This window comes from Hydractinia symbiolongicarpus, chromosome 11 (genome assembly GCF_029227915.1).
Source record: "Hydractinia symbiolongicarpus strain clone_291-10 chromosome 11, HSymV2.1, whole genome shotgun sequence".
NCBI classification, from domain to species: Eukaryota; Metazoa; Cnidaria; class Hydrozoa; order Anthoathecata; family Hydractiniidae; genus Hydractinia; species Hydractinia symbiolongicarpus.
Genome location: NC_079885.1, coordinates 10,975,146 through 10,997,266, shown reverse-complemented (window position 1 = coordinate 10,997,266; position 22,121 = coordinate 10,975,146). Strand labels below are relative to the sequence as shown.

Below are 22,121 nucleotides of genomic sequence, written 5' to 3'. Positions count from 1 at the left end.
AAGTATACGTAAAAAATGTAAAAAAGCGGCACAAACAAAATGATGTCTGTTAACATTGCATAAAATAGTGATGACTGATAGGGACATATTTTCCAATCAAACGCGAGCAAAACTTTAGAGTTATTATGTTTTAAAAAAATGGATTGAAGCTGGCGCCATTTTTTTATTAAATCATACTATACTTGAAATTTTTATGAATGAATTCAATGTTTAGGGCACGTTGCACATAAGGTTTTAAGATTTTTATTATATTTTATTTACTATAAATGCCTGATTAGGCGATTAAGCATTTGGAGAAGTTTATCAGGAATTAAATCCACAAATAAAACTTATCCTTTAATCGTATAAAAATTTTTTAAATATCTGTTTGTTGGTCAGTAGCTAGGATAGTTACTGGCAAAAGAATATGTAAGTGTTATTATAAAATACACTTTTTCTCTGAAATAAGTATTGTACTTAACTAATAATTACTTATGGGGACTTATGCAAAGATAGAAGCTTATTTATCAGAAGTTCTTGTTAGGGTGGTCTACTTGCAGTTAGTTGTAATGCTTTGTATAATAGTTTTAAGAGAGATAGTTAAAAAAGGGAGGCTTTTATATTACAATCAAATTTTGTCAAGTTTGTTATGATGGATCCTAAATTTTAACTTGGGGTTTGTTATTAAAAAAGGAGGAAATGTGTTTTTCAGGTTTAGCTTAGCGGATAGAGATATACATTTTATATGAACTCTATTTCTTTGGAGGTGTGTTTAAATCAGGGGTATATATTTTATGATGTGATCTTTAAGCATTAATTTTGTTTGCGATCGGAATGAGCATTTTGAAATTTTTGATCAACATTAAAACATTAATGAGAAGCATTTGTGAACTGATAATAGATAAAAGCATTCCTTTGATCATTTTTTGAGATATACAGATTGATTTTTTAGATACAATAATAATACTATGAATGCACATACTACATGCAGTGATAACCACAGCTTATCAGATGTTGATTATTCACAATGGCAACGCAGAAATAAAACACCCAGGTATGCTTTCGTCACAGTTTGCTTTGGTTTTAATAAACAATAAAAGCTATGTCAGAAGTTATTCAGATGTTAGTCAGATAGAAACACATTATCCAGTATTGTATTGAAGTTTAATAAAAAGAATTATTATATACAGGAAGGAAAATAAATTTTATTTTATAATTAACTTGGTTTAAAAACATCAAAACTGATGTCATTTAAATGAAATTTCGATTTAGAATTACATTTAATCTTTATTATATTTAAACCTTACCAGATTATTAGAAAAATGTTTGGTTTTTTACTAATTTTTAAAAACATTTGATCATGAACTAAACAAGAATGTTCATAGAAACATTAGAAGTCATACTGTTTCGAAGTCCTTCACAACTAAGATTCAGTCAACAAAATGCTAGCATACATGGCATAAAAGGATAATGGACACGGAAGTTCTGTTTTTCGTGGCTTGACACTTCCTGCTAAAAATGATTCAGGCTTTTATTTTTATCTGATGTAGATTTATGGTCACAGAACCACTTTTAACACTCAGTATATCTAAAATATTTCTAAATGACAACAAAATCATGTTTTGACAATAATGTGTTTAAAAAGATAAGTAAATTCAATATGGTGTGTTTTATTTAATATAACGAATTTCCAAGATAAAGAAAGAAAATCTGAACTAAAAACTATGCTCTTGACTTCCTGTTTTACTCACCCCAACAATAACCTTTTTGAACCAAAAGCATTATCATCAAATTGCTCTTATTAAGATCTCCATTGCTTTGCTTTGCTTTGACATTTTTTCTAACAAGATCGTTAAAAGTGTTAAGCAATCTGTTATAATGACTATCCCAAGCTAACTTTTTCTCCTTGTATACATTCTTTACCTACAACATGTTGATTAGTCTATGTTGAACACCTCATTTTACGGCTTTTTCCTTTTTAACACATCTGCAAATCTGTTTTTGTCTGCTGATTTTGCTCCTTACAATCTTGCATAAGCACAGCACTTCGCTTCGAAGTAAAAATTTTTACTACTTCCTGTTTTCACTCTACTCTGGTCAACCCCATTATTCCACCACCAGGTCTGTCAATGTCTAATTGCTCATTTGGTCTGTTTTTTAAAGTAGGTTTAACATTTTCACTATCACGTTGACAATGGGCTGAAATGTTGCACTAAATTGTCTTACTACATAGCTTCCAAATTTTCCAGTCAGGCCTGTACTTTTTCCTGACTTCTTTACCACCCTTCAAGATAATATCATGAACTCCCAACCTATGCTGGCAAATACACTCTTTCTTCAATATATATTTCACATCATTCCCACTTCCATGTCTGACCTTCTAACCAGGAAATAATCTATCTTTGTCTGACAACCACCTGACCCGGCAACTGCGTATGTAAACTAAACTCCCTAGTTTTTCATGAATATTATTTTCTTAAAAGAAGTTTCCTGTTTAGCAACCTGTAGGCAAGAGAAGGAGGATGTGTGGGGGTCAAAGATTTTATTAAGTTTTCGATTTTTATGCTTTCCATTACTTCATTTGTTAACTTCAAACATTCCCACTGCTTCTTTATTTATTAATTGTAACAAACTTTTCTTGATAAGTCAATTTTTTGACAAATGTAGTAAAATAAATTAATTAAATTTTATTTTCAGTAAAACGAATGACCCTCCACGGTACGCTGCTTCAAACCTTAATGGAAAATCAAGAGTTGCTGATAAGAAAACAAATTCCACTAAGAGCAGTCCAATGTCAACTATTGCTGTTACAGATATACATCATGGTTCCTCATTTCATAGAGAGTGTTCAGCTCTTTGTCGTCATAGAAAGAAGTCACCCAAAAAGGAATTTTTGGTCAAAACAGAGCAGAAAAAGACAAAAGATAGCATGATCAATTTGTTAAGGGTGAATATTATTTGAAATTTTCTTAAGGAACTCATGCAACTGATTTTTTATATATATATGCGGCAGAGGAGAAAATTTTAAATGTCTTTCTCAAATAGTTGTGAATATACTTTCCATACAGTACACACAATTTAGACTTGTTAAAATCACTTTTTAATGTTCACTGCAGAGTAGGCTTAGTATTAATGTTTTTTGGATAAATTGGTAGTCGTAAATGATGCTAGTTGTTGCGGACACCAGTTTGACCCGTTTTATCAATTTTAAGAATCTTTGCAGAACCTAATGTTTGTTGTTTCAGTATTTGCCAACGTAATTGTCAACATATTTTAAAATATATTAGCTTGCGTCAGCATACGCAATATTAGTGTCGCACACACACAAGTTGACACTATTTGTTAGGGTTCAAACGGATACGAATTTAATGCCACAAACGATAGGTTTTAATCCATAAACGCTAAATAAAATACAAAAACTTTAGTTTAAAAAATACAAAAAGAGCAAATAATAAAAGAAAGCAAACAAGAACGCACGAACAAAATAGATATAGAAACATAAAAACAAAACAAAATATCTTACTAAACCACTTTCACTAAACCACCACCAAACAACATCACACGCAAGCAATACACACATACTAAGTAAAAATACACACATGAATCCACTACATGCTAAAAATGTAAAACGCAACAAACTAATAATACAAAAAACAAAAGAACTTTACGAGTAACACAAGGGGCCGTTAACAGACATAAGAACAGAGGAACAAGACAGCAATAACGTACATTAAAATACTAACATGTAACATAAAGTTAATGACGTGAAACATTTAACATAAAACTTAAGGCTATGAACACACAACAAAAAATAAAACTATACACACACTTCAATATAAACACGATCTTAAGGGATGCCTAGACGCTGGCATTGCTGTGCCTCAGCAGCAGCAACACGCAATGCAGGAGGTATCGTAACCGTTAAAATCTCTAAGCGAAAAATCAGTGAAATCTTTAGCTCTTTAACTAACATATTATTATATAGTTTTTATATTATTATATAGTTAATATATAGTTTTTATTTAATAAAAATATAGTTTTCTCTGGTAAATAAAAAAATCATTAAAGGTTAAAAAAAATCGCCTTCCTGTTTTTGCTTTAATTTAAGGAGGAGCTAAAACTTAAAAACTCTCATTTCACAAACAAAACTAAATTGTATGCTAAAATTAAGAACAAGGCGTAAAGGCGATTTTTTCAGATTTTTTACCCAAAAATCAAAAAATTTTCAGGCATTTTTGGCAGTTTTTTATACGATCTGTGTGAAAATCGGAAAATAAGTTCAGAAAATGTGGACATTATGGATAAATCAGCTCTATTGCCTGGAATGGTCTAAGAAAATTGAGGAATTGGGGTGTGCTGAAGTCGGTAAAAACTAGTACTATTTAGGATTTAGATCTAATCTAATAACCTAAGATCCTAACACACTGAGAGCATTGACAAGTTCTCAGTGTGTGTTATTTATAGAAACATCTTTCCTGATTGCTTGTGGTTGCGATCTTTGAAATTCCATCCTCCTTACCAGTAATTATGTCTGGTGTTGTAGAATATTATGTTAAGATGTGAAACTGTCCAAAGTTTATAATTCAAACTAGTACAAAAAATAAACTTTCTTTTCGTTATTAGTTGTCCTTCAAGGGAAAGTTTTGTTTGCTAAATTAAACAAGATGCAGGGGCAGGGGCTGCATAAACTATCTTGCATGTCAATGTTAATTACATATCACTGCAACAAGATTAATTTATTAATGGGGTCATTTCATAAAACCTTAAAATTGATTTACAGTTGTTCCTGGCGTGAGGGATATGATGCATGGCTATGATACGTAGTGACTTTTTATATTTATCTATTAGACACCTGCATGTAAAATTTTTAGGTCCGATACCTCTGAGAGCCTTTGGCCATTTCTCGAAAATACTGCTTAAAATTTCTTATGGAATCATTATAACGGGGAAATTCATTAGGATTATCCTTAGAATTCAAAACTCACAACACAACTTTATTTCGTTGAGAGGAATCATTATGAAAAAAAAAATTCAAAAATATTTCACATCAACAATTCATTTTGCTTTAATTTGCCACCTTTTAAATCATCAAATTAAATATCTTTTAAATCGTCAAATTAAATATTTTTACTTATTTTTACTTAAAATATTTTTACTTAACACGTCATAACGTGAATTGAGAGGTCTTGGGTTCGAACCCACCTGATGGCAGTTTTTCTAAAAAAAAATTGTGTAAAAAAAGCTTGTTGATGACGTTGCAATTGACCATTTAGGACATAGTTAGTTAGATAGTAAAAACAAAACTCTTTATTCTCCATACTAGCTGACCCAAAAAATTTCTATAGTACTCAATTATTTACATATTTCTTTTCATTACTGTTTTTGTTGCTAATAAATACAGGATATAAAACAAAATAATCACATTTCTATTTTATAAATACATTTCAGCATTATCTGTGAGAATCTTGCTATTCCAATATAATTTCTAGGTGCAAATAAGTGAAAGAAGCAAGTCTCTTTCTGAATGCCAGCAACAGTATTTAAAGCTGTATCCTTTTTTTCTTTTCTTTTGTTGTTATTGTTATTGTTCTTGTTGCTGAAAAAATAAATAAAACAAGTTTAAAATTTATTGGTAAAGCTTTTCGTACACTAAGTACTTTATCAGGCTATATTTTTTTTTTGCTGTTGCTATTATTATGTTTTTGTTGTTGTGATTGTTGTTGTTGTTAATGATAATGGTGATGCTTTACAATATTCACACTGAAATTTTCTTTAACCAGAACCTTTTTAGCATTAGGGAAAATTTAAGGCTAAAGGATGAAATTACCAATGATGAAAAATTATCGGTATTGTTTTTATTACTTTTTATTTTTTTAATAATAACGTACGATTGCTTATAATTTTTATCTTTATCATTATTGTACTATTTTAGCACACTGATGTGAACCAGTTGTTATCGAAGTATGAAAAATACAGGGTAATGTTAAAATTTTTGTTTTCGTAGTTCTGGAAGGACCTTTAGTAATTGAAAGTTAAGACACATAAAATTTAAAACGTGTTTAATTTAAAACACAAAAGGTCATTTCACATATTCAATAATTAATCAAATTCTTTCAATCGAAGGCCTGTTTATTTATGCAACTTCACTAAATACTTTTATATTATTTTTGATGACATAAACAAATTTGAATTAGAATGGCTGACATATCGAAGTTTGTTTTTCTTTGCACTTACTGGACAATAGTCATTGTATAACCGAAATATTTTTAAGAAATATCTAGAAAAATTTAAAAATAATGTTGTTTTTACCCGTTATTTCAAGTATTCCTTGTCCCAAATTTTGTGTAGAAATTTTGACTGTAACAATAGGATTGATATTTCTGGGCAAAAGGGTTTTAATTAGGATTAAAAGGTGCATTTATGTATTCACAGCTTAAAACAAAAGAGGAGCACAAGTTTTGGACCATATGTTAAATTCTTCATTGCTTTAAAATTATGGATGTGTAATATTCACTCCACCCTATTGTAGCTTGGATTAACAGTCTTACAGAATCATCACGAAAAAGATTATGCAGTAGAGACATCAAAACTCCAAAACACCACAAACGAAGTTCAATCATTGCTAAAAGGTAGTTGCCCTAAATATGGGATATTATTTCCTTTAATGTTAGTTAAGAACGTAAAAAAGAAAAAAAATATTTTCCTTTGCTGTTAAAGATGGTAGTTTAACACAATTAAAGGGAACTATTATTTATTCAGTGGCAACGTTCACAGCGAACTTATCCTTTCATGTTGTAAGATGTTTTTTGATGTCAGCTCAGAGCACAATAATATTATTTTGCTATTTTCTGAAAACAGTAGTTTGAAATATTCGTTATTTTAATCAAAGAAAGCTTACAGTTACAGTGGAGTTATTTTAATCAAAGAAAGCAAATTTTTAAATAGTGTTTACTGTTCCAGTTTCACAAAAAATTGCAACAGAGATATTACTATGTTAACGTATAATTTAAGCTACCTATATGTCTCTGTGGTCTAGCTCCAACCTTAAAAAACTAGAAGTAGTTGGGAACACTGTCACACACTCCAAGCTTGCCAAAGTTCACTTGGCAATGTTCACAGTGGACTTAGGTCTGAGAACCTTAATCTATACATTTGGTTAGACAAAAAAACATGCTAATTATTGCTGACGTCAGTGCATTTATTTATTCTTCAGACCCTTTGTCGGCCATTGCATGTGTTGTTATATAATGCGGACATCACAGTGCATTTGTGATGTTGTTTATATGCATACGCATTACTTAAGTAAAAAAAAATAATCTAGCAACTGTAAAGCGTTGGACAGGTAATTTATATTTGTAACTTCAAGAAATGGCCAAAACAACTGTGATTTTTCTATGGTACACTACAGCCAAAAATTATTTTTCGTGGAATGCAGACCCTATGTGCAGATACTTTTTGATTACTGTGGTCTATTGTTTATATTTTCTACCTACAAAAATGCTTGCGCATGTCCAAAAAAACTGCAAACTTTTTAACTTTTGTAAACATTAGCAAGTTATCTATAAGAAAAAAGTGTAGTCTTTTTGACGAGCAAACTGTGCCAAACCAATGAAAACAACAAAGAAAACAACATTATATTTTTTAACAGGATTAAGAGACGAAATCAAAATGTTGGATCAAAAGATTGATACAGAAAAACTTGCACTGAAGGTTTTGTTAAATTACAAGGTAAGGTTTGTTCTGTAGACTGCTTGTGTGTAAAAGACTAAAACCATATATTCTGTCAACCAATCAAATCAACAGACAAGTGGTTGTATTCGTATTATTATAATCAAAGTTAGAACTTTAGAACTGGTGTCATTGGAATTTAAGCAAAAATTTTAAAAATAACCCAAGATCTTTTGTTTGGAGTAGAACTTTGAATTTTATCTCCTGTGAAAAATTAAGTTAAGCTCATATGAAAAATCCTAGAAAGTTCTCTACAAATCATTATATATAGACGAATTTTTGCTAATTAAGCGAAATTATGAAATCATAGATTAGACTGTGACAAATAATTGGTGGTATAAATGACAAACAAGATAGCTAAGTATTAATATCCATGTTATGTTATCAAACTGGAAGCTTCAGAACATTTACATCACCACGTGCCTTGATACACCACTAAATATGCTCCTTTTTTATATACTTTAAAGGAAGAAACTTTCGCTGGAAAAAAGTTTTTCAGTTCGGAAGAACCGCGAAAATTTTGCAGTTCGCGGGGAAACACTTTTGTGGACCAGCAATTTGGAAATTTTTTACGGGAAAATACCTTTGCATACCGATAATAAAGTATTAAAAAACAATATAAAACAAAGGATATGAATGTTGTAATTATTTTATCACAAAAAGAATACTATATAATGTTCTTAGTGTATGATTATAATGTCTTCTAAATCTTCAGAAATTTCATCGGCCTTTTAAATGAAAATTATTTCCTCGTTGACAAAAATTACAAAAATTATAGTTCTTCTTCTTTATCACCTTTGTTATAGTTTCTAAGCCTTTCTTTTCAACGCCATTTTTATAAACTCAGCTAATTGAAAAAAAAAAATTAAGACAACGATACTTGTTTTTTACTTTTATTGAGTAGTTAAATACAATTAACATAAAAAGCCTTCACGATTCATAGACAAGGTTTTTAGGGCCTTTTATATGAAGCCAACTTGTTTTTAAGTGAAAGATAAACTTTAGGGTAGCTTTAGTTGAGACAAAATATTTAGCGAAGCTGATGTGCAGCGACATGACATACATAAACTTTTTGTCTCGCTGATAAGATATGGATATATGCGAAACATGTTTTTTTTATAATTTGTGAACTGAGCAGTTAAGAATGAAAATTTAACCAATATTACAACCAGTCGCTTTTAGAGGAACTGTGAAAACTTGTACACACACAGCGGAATGTAAAGTGATGCAGTACAAAGACCTATTCCTGTATCATCTTTTTTATGACCAATCACGTGCCTTTATATACTTCTAAGACCTAAACTTCTTAATTAGGAACCGAAAAATAATTTTAAGCAGGCATAATTTGTAGGTTCCTCTTTAAGATCAAACATTCTCTTTTTATAAACTTCTTGTACTCTATTGGAAGACCTAAAATTTTAGTAATTGAAGCATTCAAATTAGGAATCAATTTAAGGCAGGCCTAATTCATGGTTTCTTTTTAACCCTATTCAAGTTTTTTCAAACATTTTATGACTTGGGGAGGGGGGATTTTCCTAGATTTTCGGGTAAATAAAAAATAAATCGGAATAATCACGTGTTCAAAATTTAGGAACGATTCCTCTTAATGAATAAGAGTTGTCTTGTGTTGAAATTTCTTTTCGATTAGATTTCACTGAAGGCTAACAAGTATTATGCAATTTTTGGGAACGGATACAGTCAGTGTTAAAAGGCTTTAGGAATTATTTGTCAACATACTAGGTGATCCTTCACAATTCAATAGCTGAGTAGCTCAACAATAAAACCTTACAGCCATTAGAGGTAGGACCAGTGGGAAAATGAAATTGTTGAATTATGAAATTTAAAAAAATTTGTTAACCATGTCAGTCTAAAAAATAATAAACTTAAAATTTTTGAATAAAATATTCATGCTTCACTTCATTCTTTGGACACCTCAAATATTCAGATAAGGCCAATATTTTCACCTATACCGCCATGTAAAAAGGTGTACACATCTTCTCGTGAAACTAAGGTTCAATTCAAAATTGCTTTTTTATCCATAATCTAAGCATTAAAATTGTAAAACAGTTGATGAGAGATTTTTTGATTAAACCATAATTTTTCAGATGTTATAATTTCAGTTTGATGAAATTTTACTCATAAAAAGTAAAAAAAAAGTAAAAAGTAAAAAGTTGAGATAGTATAAAACTGACTATTAAACATTGCTTAAACATTTACTGAACCAACGCTAGTTGCTTATCGGTTTTTTTTTTATTAAAAATTTTTATTGTTACAAATCAACTTTTAAATACAGTGGAATCTCACTATCTCGAACTCGCAAGGGACCAAAAAATTTGTTCAAGATAGAGAAAGTTTGAGATAAAGAAAGGAAAATACCTTGGGGGACCACACAGCGACCGAAACTTTAGTTCGAGATAGAGAGATTCCACTGTATATATTTTTTACTTATTTACTTTTCTTATTAAAAACATCATGTACCTCCCCTTTTTCTCTGATCCTATCCCATTGCCATTTTTGAGACAAATTTAAGGTATCAAATTTATGCTTGTCAATACAAGTCAAATTCATTACGTATGAATGTGCTTTGCACCCTCCATTTTGAACGCCACGCCACCACTACTTTCATTTGTATTAAAAAAGAGGCTTGTGCATTTGCATCAAATATAGTGCCAATCATTTCAAATCGGGTTTAAATTTCTTCTGAGACGAATTTGATTAATTGGTTCTGATTGATTGACTGATTCATTGATTCATTGACTGATTGATTCATTGATTTATCCACTGATTGACTGATTCATTGATTCATTGACTGATTGGTTGATTGATTGATTGATTGATTGATTGGTTGGTTGGTTGGTTGGTTGGTTGGTTAGTTGGTTGGTTGGTTGGTTGATTGATTGATTGATTGACTGATTCATTGATTGATCGATTGATTATTGACTGACTGATTCATTGATTTATTGACTGACTGATTGATTGATTTTTATTGATTGATTGACTGATTAATTAAAGATTAACCTTTTTTTTCTTGCATTTTTTTCGTTAATAAGTTAGAGAAGGATTTTTATGACGAATATGAAGAGTTAAAGAGTATTACCGAAGTAGAAAACGTGGACCTAATTCACACACAAATTGAACTCCAGGAGAAAGTGAAAGAAGAGTATGCACAGGTATGCATGGAAAACGGACGTTAAGCCGGGAATGATGATAATGATGATGATGATGATGATGATGATGATGATTGATTGATTGATTGATTGATTGATTGATTGATTGATTGATTGATTGATTGATTGATTGATTGATTGATTGATTGATTGATTGATTGATTGATTGATTGATTGATTCATTGACTGATTGATTCATTGACTAATTGATTCATTAATTTATTGACTGATTGATTCATTGACTGATTGATTCATTGACTGATTCATTGATTCGTTGATTGTTCGATTGATTGTTGACTGATTGATTCATTGATTTATTGACTGATTGATTTATTTTTTCATTGATTGATTGACTGATTAATTAAAGATTAACCTTTCTTTTCTTGCAGGAAAAAGAATATCCAGATAAATTGGAAGAGATCAGATCATTAAAACATCTCGTTAATAAGTTAGAGAAGGATTTTTATGACGAATATGAAGAGTTGAAGAGTATTACCGAAGTAGAAAACGTGGACTTAATTCACACACAAATTAAACTCCAGGAGAAAGTGAAAGAAGAGTATGCACAGGTATGTGTGGGAAGATATAATTTTAAAAGTTGTTATACTTTTCTTTTCAAGGTTGTGATAAATATGAAGCATCTTAGCCATAAAGTAGTGAATACAGTATGAAAGTACTTCATACATTGATACCCTTTTTTTACCGATAAAATATATTAAGAAACAAACCCATCCAGTTAATACAATGTGTTAGTACATATATCTAAAAGAATATAAAGCATGTAAACAGACTAATCCCCCTTCTTTGAGGATGGAAGAGGTAAATAAAAGTAACACAAAAAAACAGTTTATCAAGTCCAAGTAAATGTTTTAATATCTCTGTTAAGAAGTTGGTTCATATGATAGTTCTCATTTTAATGAACAATGTTCTACAACTCTAAAAATCCATTTTCGATAATACTCATAGCTTTTGCACTATGAACTCCCTTTTTCGTCACAACATCTGCCAATTGTTTGTTGGTGTTGATCCATTAAACAGCCTCTACTGTGCCTTTTTTGACCATCTCTCTGATCTCAGCCACATGTTTTGTAGAGTTGACAATGGCAACAAGGTCCTTGCTGTCAGTAAAACCAATGATGGGTACTTTTTCGCCAAGTAGCTTCTGTAACATTTCTTGAGGATTGCATTTTCAAGACCCTCAGCGAAAGCAAGACCTTCTGCTACAGTTGTGATCTTAACAACACGCCTAATCTTCTTTGAGCTCCACATGATTTAACAAGATTTTCTTTCCTCACGAAGTAAAAAATCGTGCGTCTACCAGCACTTGACACTTCATCAGGCAAGTTTGCAAATGAAGCGTCAGTGTAGACCACGATTTTTGCGATAGACTTACACGAAGGAAAAACCAGTATTCGTTGCTGATGTTGCAGTTTCTTGATCAATCTGTTAGCATTTACTAAATGCATAACTTTGGTTTTGTTAGCCAGCATGCTCATTTCGAGAACATCAAAAGCAATATCAGGTCGTGATTGATTTGCTATCCAGTTGATTTGTCCAACAGCAGCTCTGAACAATTGATGTTCATTTTCATTGACATCATCAAATTTTTTTATAGCTCTTTTATTATCAATTTGGATTTCAGTTATTGATTCAGCAAATTTTTGTTGATCAAAAATTTTAATGTTTCCTTTTCGTTGAACATTAAGTCCAACATACTTGAAGCAACCTCCATCCTCCTTACCAACTTTAAATATTCTTTTGACTCCAAAAATAACATGATCTTCGAATTCCTTTGAGCCTGCGTATATAAAATCATCCACATGAATCAGTAGCAAACCTTGTAACCTGTTATGATTGTAAAAATTTGTTTATGTTTTATGTCTACCATCTTGTCTCACTGTGTTGTCTATTACCTTTGATTACATCAGTGCTTGTTGTCTCATTCATCTCTATAACATTGTCTCAGTTATCCATAATGTCTGGATGCATATATATATATGGGATGCCAGATCAAGAATAGGCACTCTATGTAAGCAATGCCATTTGTTGCTGAACACAACGTAAACCTTTTGATATTAAGCATGTAAACAAAACTTTCTCAAAAAAAAAGGTTCAGCAAAGAAATTGTACAAATAGGAAATTATATATTCATTTATATTCATTTATACAGGTGAGGGCTGAAATTAGTGGTTTCCACTACTAATTTTTTTTAAAATCCTTAAATACTGCTCCAACAGGGGTAAAACGTGATATCATTAATATTATTCAATTTAGCAAAGATTTTTTTAGTAAAAATTTAGTGCGTTGCCATGGCAACCATAAATGTGATCCCAGGAAAAAAATGATTTTTTTTACTTTTTTGTTACGCTAAACCTTCTGTATTGTCCTTAAAAGGTAATTCTTATAAAAGATAATAACATATATACCATTTAACAAGCAAGACTCATGTGCAAACCAATCCAAACACACATGTTTTTAGAAAAATAATGACATAGCAAGGTTGCTGACATCAGCAAATTTTCATTCCCCGACAATCAATTCTTTTTATGCTATACTATATATACCTGCCAAATTTCATTAACATTTCATAAGCCATTTAAAAGTTATTTGAGGTGGTTAAATCCAGCCCTTACTTAGGGTATTTGATACCAAAAAAGCCCAGTGTAAACAAGGTTAACATAGTGACAGGGATGGTTATTATTGAATTCTAAAGATTGTCAGTTGTGTGATATGATTTCACTAGAACATGAAACTGTTTTTTTAGTATGCCCTTCTGAAATTAGTTACAAACTTGACTCTTTATTCTTTCTTGTTTTAGGATGCATTTGAAACTTTAGACAATTCAACAAAAAAATTATCCCATCAAAATACTCTAATGGAAAAGGTAGGGATATACAGCTTTTGCTTTTAATGTTGGAAATAACTATAAAATCTTGTTATTTTAACAAGCAGTAAGAAAATAGAATAAATATGTAAAAGCTTTTAATGCTGTTGAAATTGGACCTTTCTTTTTCTAATGATGCACTTTTAACAGGGTGACCACACCTGAAATCTTCTAATTAACCTGAAAAAATGGAACCCTTCTAATATCTCCTACATAATCTAAATTTTGAACAAAAAGTATTGTTTCCTCCGAGAATCTCCTAAAATAGTTTATCCTAAGGCAAATTTTCTTTTCTAGTAGTTATTTTTATTATCGCATTTTAAAATTATATACGGAGTGGTTTTTACACGTTCTTGGACATTTTCCCCTAAGAGGATAATTTTAATTCATTGGCAACCCTCTCTAAGAAATAAAACTTAGGATATTCGTTCCAACAATACTAGATAATTGCACAATGTGGTTAAAGTACAAATCGTTGTAAAATGTTATGTTTAGAGGTAGATTAGCTTACAGTTAGAAGCAAGGCGACTCAATATTCTATACATGGAGGTATCTCCATGCTCTATGTAAATGTCTACATGGTTTACATGACTACAATTTTTTCCGAATAGAGCGGACGAACTTGGCTATGTTCACAAATTATAGATAGAGTTTTAAAACGATTTTATTAAATTTAAAAACGAAGCTTTTCGTAAGTATACTTACATCGTCAGGTATAAGAAACGATTTTAATACCTCGTTAGATGTCTTAGAAACAAATTAAACTTATCCGCAACTTGATCGTCACAAACTTTGTCCGCCTTAGCGACCGTAATAAAGACCAACGAATAATTTAGGCCAGTCGGAATTATCATTACGCTGCACATCGCACCTGAAACTAAAAATTAGGTCCTCTGTATATATAATAACCGCGATCGTTTCGCCTACATTTGTTAAAATAAAAACCCACCTTAAGACTAAAAATAAGGTCCTCTGTATACACAATAACCGCGATCGTTTCGCCTATATTCGTTTAAATGGAAACCCACCTTAAGAGTACAAATCAGGTCCTCTGTATACATAATAAACCGCGATCATTTCGCCTCCATCTGTTTAAATGGAAACCCACCTTAAGACTAAGAATTAGGTCCTGTGCAAGTATACATAATAACCGCGATCGTTTCGCCTACATTTGTTTAAATGGAAACCCACCTTAAGACTAAAAATTAAGCCCTCTGTATACACAATAACCGCGATCGTTTCGCCTACACTTGTTTTAATGGAAACCCACCTTAAGACTAAAAATTAGGTCCTGTGCAATTATATATAATAACCGCGATCGTTTCGCCTACACTTGTTTAAATGGAAACCCGCCCTACCTGTGCAACTACTTGTATTATTTCGTGCTACGTTTTAGCAGACCTCTGATTTTCATTTCAGGAAATTGCATTTCATCAATTGGAACTGGAGAATCATGAAAACGAAATTCGGATTTTAAAGCAACAAATACGGTTAGTATGGGTGAAGGTTTACGCTGACAGATGTTATTATTTACGGAGTTGAAGAGGCTTTTTACCCAAAAATTTTCAGAGAATTTTCTCTAGAGATACTTTGGCGACTTGAAAATATGTGAAATTATCGCCAGATGAACTTTAGCGAAAGTCTTTATTTTGTTTTCAATTTTAAAGAGGTTAGTAATAAAGTTGATAGTCGAAAAAAACCCGAAGGCTTCTTAAAACAAAAGTGCACTTAATTTTTTTTTAAATTTTTTGGACGCAAACAAATAAGGTTGTGATTATACCATGTATACATTTAAAATCCTTCGTCGTTTCTTGTTAAGCACTGGTCAATAGTACTCGTGTTGCGGCTAATATTTTTTCGGTCGTTATAGATAAGAAGTTACATCTCGTGGTTGCAAACGCGTTGTTGACCTTGTGTGGTCGATAATTTCCACCGCGAAATATCGAGAACTATTTTTCCACTCAACTGACATTTTACAATACATCGGAAAAATAATTTTTCAATTTGTTTTAGTTAAAAAGAAGTAATTAACAATCGAAATAATATGAAATTTTGCTGGGTTTATTTCGCGGTTTATTTCAGTTAAATAGGAAAGCTATATCTTAATCTGCATACTTGTTTTCTTCTGTTGTCTTGTTGGCACATATCTGTGTGTTAAAACTAAAAAAATCTGCTTTCTAGAAGTTTGAAGAATGATGAAGGGAAGCGTACTGCTCAACGAAAGCATCCCGAGTTGTTTCAAGAAAAGTGAGTAATTTTCTGTTTGACTTTGTTAACTTTTGACGATGAGTTAAACTAAAATGCTTTTCCTGAGTTAATTTTACCCCTCATTGTTGTTGGCGTGATTTTTAAAATCTTGGCGGTTAAACACAAAACGCCCTTTATTTTTATTGTTGTAAAACCTAGAAATGTCGGCTGGGCGTAATAAGGGCACACAAGTTATTGTATATTTTGAATTGTGTAGTGAGTCGTGTATATGATATTCCTAATTAAGTGCGACTCAAGCATGTTAAGAATGATTCTGAAATTCTGAAATTTGTTTTAAAAAAGGGACACATTGTTTCTCGCCTACACATTTACTTTAGGAAAATAAAACGACCAAACCTACGGCATATCCAAAATATATTTCGCCAACTACTAAATATAACAAGAAAGTCACGTGGCTTTGGGTCTGGTGAACTCTCTTTTCAAAACATGTGTAGTATAAGCTACTGCTTGTCAAGTCCTGTCTTTTTCCACAATGTCTTTACAGTATGAATGAGCGTAAGTTTCGAAAGACGAAGTCGACACTTTTTTTAGAAATAGAAACAGTTTGAACAATTTTGTATCATTGGAAAACTTTTAATTCATAGAATATCTCTTTTGAATAAAAGATATAAATTTTTGACGGGAAAATGATAAAAAGGCAAAATAATTCTAATAAAATTCCCCAATATATTATTAGAACGCAGAAATCATTAGATTGATGATTTGAATATTGTTAATTAAACATATAATCGTAGTAACAATAAGTTTGTGTACAATACAGAATTTTTAAAACAGGTTTTATAATATCACTAACAGTAAGTTATTGTAAGGGAAAGGTTGACCCACAGGAAAAAAATTATTAACAGATAAGACTTAAATCAAATTTTAACTATAGGTGGGTAGACACAACAGATACACACCAAACTTGATTTTTATACAATCCTGTAATTTATGCAGACACAGAAGAAAACAACCTGGTAAGAAGCAACCATATGTTAATGATGTGAAAAGGATCTCTTGACAAAATTGAGAGTTAATAAGGATACATTGCATATCGATGCTTTTTTCTGTGGATTATTCGTTCTGCCAACAACCTTCAACCACATGTGCTTATTTATTGGTTTCTCGTAGCCATCAACTTTTGAAATAATCTTACAAATTTTTAGCAGTCAACCGTAATTTTTAATTTCACGTGGATTTAATTCTGCGGACAAGCGAGAAAATGTAAGAAAATGTAAGTTTGAAAAAAAAATTAGGCGCAAGTTGAGATCCTCTACTTTATTTTCTCAAAACAAATATTTATTTAATATTTAACATTTACTTATGATAAAACTGTCTTTTCAACTTCTTTGATTTCTTCCTCATCCTCATCTTTCTTCATCTTCATCCTGCTATTAAAACTCATCCTCACAATCAATGTTTCTTTCTTTAACATCTATATGGCCGGGTTCTAAGGAAGAATTGTTCCTAAGCATGTCTTCAACATTGGTTTTATTCTGCTCCTTAGAAAAACTCACAGAGTAAGTTCTCCAAAATTTAATTTCGGGTGCATTTATTTTTGGTGTTTTTCTGCGAAAACCGCGAAACTTAATTCACTTAAGATAGTTATACTTTTCGATTTATTTTCATAGTACCCATTTTTTAATGCTATAGACATAACTTAATTCATATTACCAGTCCATTTGTGTATCTTTGACAATAAAAAACATATATATATAGATAGATAGATATTACATTTCATGACCACAATGAAAGAATATAAAGTCTCGCTAAATACTTTTGCACGTGCATATAAATGTTATTCTCCTTTTTCTTATACAAAAGCTGGAACATAAATTTATTTATAAAAAATGTGAAATAATCAAGGGAATTTACGTGTTAGTAGCGTAGTGGCTAACAATGCACACACACATATATACCGTATATTTACACATAACAAGGATTCCAACTAACTGAAAACTTGCATATGTGAGGGCAAGTTTGGGCAATTATGTTCAAGGTTGTCATCTGTTACTGTCTGTAAATGCGTTAGGGTTATATATCCGTGGCTAATATTTTTCTAGTACAAAGCAGACATGGACTTACTTATTTTTTAATCTTTAAATGACATTACATTGTGTACGGTCAAGCCACAAATCCATAAATCCCCGACGCAGTTGGGGAAAGTTGGAATTTGAATCATCTGTAGCAAAGCCTACAAAAGTGCTAGAGAGATTCGCGGCTTTTTTGGGATCTTTTGGCTTATGTTTCAATGTGAGCATCATATTTTCAGGCTCTCAGGTCTTGCTTTGTAGCAAAATTTTATGAAGTTCTAAAACATGTCAAATCCAAGGCTAGTCGGAAATTCACAAATTATAAGTCAATACGAGTTCCAGTGCTGAAAACAAAAACGTGTCAGGATAGGTGATAAATTCTGAAATTCGCCTCTTCTTTCAAGCATTTTTTGTATGCTTCTCTCTCTCTCTACCAAGAATAAAGAGTTCAAATCCAACTTGCCCCACCGCATGCAGTTTTGGTTGTGAGGTTTTAATATCCCAAACACTACCAAATTCTAGATGGTCTTGAGAAAGGCACTTGGATGCATTTATGGTATGGAATGGCTAGGATTCTCCAGGTGCTAAGAGAAGTGTATTAAGAAAATGTTCTAAAATAAGTCTGGCGTAGCTAGCTAGATATAGCTGAGCCTGGAACGTTCCGCAACTTTAAAAGCCAGCAACGTGACAAATTTGAGCGAAAATTGCTCAAGCTTGATTGCTTATACTAAATTTTTGAAATGTACAACTTGAATAAATACAAAAATGCAAAAGAACTTTACTACCTTGCAGCTTCTGGCTCGTTCATTTAAAAAAACATTTAGCCTGCGCCTTCGCAGTTTATTAATTTTTTATTCCTAACCATCTGAAAACAGGTGTGAAAGTAGATAGCTTACACGAAAATCGTGTGATCTGCGCGTTTTTGCGGGCAAAAATATGCCGGATTCAAAGTCTGGTTTGTACACTAAACAACAATAGGAATAATAAAAAAAACTATCAAAATAATTCTCTCCATTAGTGTAAGATTGAATTCATTAGACTTTTTTGCAAGTACAGAGAAATTGTGAAACGATGCTGGAGAGTGATTATAAAACATCAAATGTTCGAGAACAGCAGTGACCTAAGAACCAATTTGACGCGTTTACCTGAAAGTGCAGAAATACCTAGGTGATCGGACATACGGACTTTAAAATGGCGTTTTATTTTGCCATAATAAATTGCGTCGCAGCCACTACTCCTGAAGCAGTAAACGAGTCCGGAGCGTAATTATTTTGGCATTCTGCCCTAAAAGGTCAAGCAGCTATCTAGCCTCCTCTTGGAAAAAATATAAGTTAACTACAAAATTCGTCAATTTTTGCGTAAACAAACAGTGCAAACGTGTTCTAATTTGTAAATAAATATTTGTTAAAATAAAGACTAATTCTTTATTCCTATTGTTATGTTTAGTATTTTATCTAGAACATTTAAGAAATTTAAAGTCATTATGAACATGCCAACCTGGGTGTTGGCGAAAGCTTACTGAGCAAGATAATATTTTTTGGATATGTCGTAGATTTTGTCGTTTTTATCTCTTCTGAACATGCCAACCTGGGTGTTGGCGAAAGCTTACTTAGCAAGATAATATTTTTTGGATATGTCGTAGATTTTGTCGTCTTTATCTCTTATTATCTCCAAAAAAAACTTTACCAGCATTTATTTACTTTAATCGGAGAGTAGATTCTCTGTGGGGGTTGACTGGCGAAATTTTTGGAATTAATTTTCGAAACATTTAGAAAATATTCGCACAGATAAACTTTAGCGAATCAATAAACTTAACAATTTTGCAAAATTAATTTTAGCAGAAAAGGTCTAACATCGCATAAATTACGAAAATTTCTCTCGCATTGTTTTCTTCTGCCGAAGTATTTTCTTAAAATACACTTTTGTTAATTAGGCTTGTGTCCTTCTTCTTTTAGATGTCTGCCAGACACGGACTTTGAGCTTGAGATACCGACGCAAAGATGGCTGCCAATCTAAACGTTATACATCCATCTGTTTTTTTAAAAATGCAGATAGTGATCACGTGTCTGCTCCGTCGATTTAAAGGAAGCGTTTAGAATTTTATTATCGGCAAAAACTGTTCGAAATGAGGATGCAAAGACTGACTTTTTTAAGATCACTGGCCCAAACTGTCGGCTATAAGTGGCGATAAGTAGTTTTATGTGGCGATAAGTAGTTTTATGATGACAAAAAATAGGACTAGTGATAACATCGACCGAAAAATTATGCTGCCTAGTAATTTGGGCCAGGTTAGACTTTTGAAAAAATATACTTAATCAGGACGCAACAAAAAAAGTTAGACTTTGAGTTTTCCGAAAATTACCTTTTAAATTGTGTACGTTCTTATAAAATATTTTGTGCAGTTTAAGCATTAAGGCACAAGCTTCTGACAAATGAATGCTTGTTTGCGTTATCAGCTGCCTGACCATGATGCTTTTTTGTTTGTTTGTTTGTTTGTTTTTTGTTTTTTTTTGCACTTTCTAAATCATCAAAATTAAAATGGTCGAAATTATTCATGAGTCCTAAAGTAACAAAATTTTAAGGTAAGTGGCAAAATTTTTGATGACAAAATTTGAACCAAACAATTCAAAATAGAGTTTTGCAGTATATCGTATAAAGGATGAATTCTATTACATCGTTTATATATTATCTAACCTCTTAGCGTTTGCAGCACCTAAACAACCGGTTGCAAAAGTTGTTTGACAATTACAAGTTGCTCACCCCAACTTCCAGGGCAGCCAAAATACAAACATCACGATCAGTAAAATGGATAATATGAGGACCATTTCGTAACCTCGTCATAATCTTGAGTACTTACTAAAAAAGTTTTAGTTTTGTTCGGTTAATATGCGAACTGTGGGTCAAGATGTTTTTTTTTTTTTTGTTAAAATCGAGAACATGTAAATTTAAGAAAACAGTGGATTATAAATATTGTTTTTAATGTAGATAAATTATTTTGTATTTATTGTAAATATTCCACTTGTGAGAACCTTAAATAATATATTGTGTCAAAAATGATGTTTCTGTAATCCGAGTCTCCACACGATTACACGTTCTATGAAAAAAGGAGCATTATTCGATAGGAGGTATACATTGTTAAATTGAATGTCAGTACTAAGACTTGATAAAAGAAGAATAAATTTCTAGTAGACGCTAAAAAGTAATGTTGTCGTTAATGCACTTGTCCTTATAGAATGGCAAAATTCTGAGGGTGGTATAGTTCTCGAATTCAGCGCAGAAAGTGTTGATCAGCGAAAACATTCAACGTGTATAACAATGTTATTTGCTTATTTCTATCTAGAACCTGCTATCTCTCTCTCCATACTCCTAGCTGGAACCAAGTGAAATGCCTTTTTCAGATGTCTGGCTTTACATTCTTAACACCACTAGTTATATTTCGACTGTTTATCAACAAAAAGAGCTTAATTTTTTTTACGAGAACACTCATCCCCGACTATTTGCTTCGTAATGCTGTTGCGCTATTTGATAGTTCAAGCGTTAAGAAGGCCGAACCTGGGAGGATACTGTTAGAACAGTGGAATACCTAGTGTAGCTTTGAAAGTCTATTCTGGTCTATAATCATGTCTCATATGTTATATATTCTGATATGTATCAGAATTTGGAAAGCTCGGGTATGCTAAAGACGAATGGCTTGCCAAAGCAATCAAGTCAAAAGACGGCGGGAGAAAGAGCGTAAAAAAATTTCCAAAACAAACCAACGGCCCTGACGACCCGAAGCTTGAATGAACGTTCACGAAAAATACACTTCGTTCCCAGGCGCCAAAAGTCTGTGAAAAAAGAAACCATGATTTTTTGTAATTTGCATCACGTACAATAATATTTGTGGAATAAATACATCTAATATATTATATACTGTATGTTAAAGTACTGGTATTTAAAAATTGCTTTGAAACAGAATTTAAAAGTGTGTGTTATTATTTGTTTACAAATCGAGAGCCTAAGCACGAAGACGTTGTACGGCTGCCTTCGCGGGGGAGTTCATCCGGGAACTTTTTTTACAACAGCAATCTCATTGGTTAATTT

At 31.8% G+C, this 22,121-nt stretch overlaps 1 protein-coding gene across 1 annotated transcript; it reads left to right on the top strand.

Annotated features, from left to right (window-relative positions):
• The first annotated feature begins 897 nt into the window (after positions 1-897).
• LOC130614883 (paramyosin-like) lies at positions 898-21,095 on the top strand. The gene is made up of 12 exons (XM_057436350.1): positions 898-1,033; positions 2,677-2,926; positions 5,469-5,527; positions 5,771-5,825; positions 5,912-5,956; positions 6,509-6,608; positions 7,628-7,707; positions 11,264-11,443; positions 13,693-13,758; positions 15,178-15,248; positions 15,940-16,005; positions 19,994-21,095. Exons 1-12 carry the CDS (start codon positions 948-950, stop codon positions 20,052-20,054), a joined length of 1,119 nt encoding a protein of 372 aa, XP_057292333.1. The 5' UTR covers positions 898-947; the 3' UTR covers positions 20,055-21,095.
• The last annotated feature ends 1,026 nt before the right edge of the window (positions 21,096-22,121 follow it).

Bases quoted from the DNA above. Each gene is read 5' to 3' on its own strand.
- LOC130614883 (XM_057436350.1), top strand. From the start codon at position 948: ATGAATGCACATACTACATGCAGTGATAACCACAGCTTATCAGATGTT. The intron at 5,957-6,508 runs GTAATGTTAAAA...ACCCTATTGTAG, and splicing joins CGAAGTATGAAAAATACAGG to CTTGGATTAACAGTCTTACA. The intron at 16,006-19,993 runs GTGAGTAATTTT...TTCTTCTTTTAG, and splicing joins CCCGAGTTGTTTCAAGAAAA to ATGTCTGCCAGACACGGACT.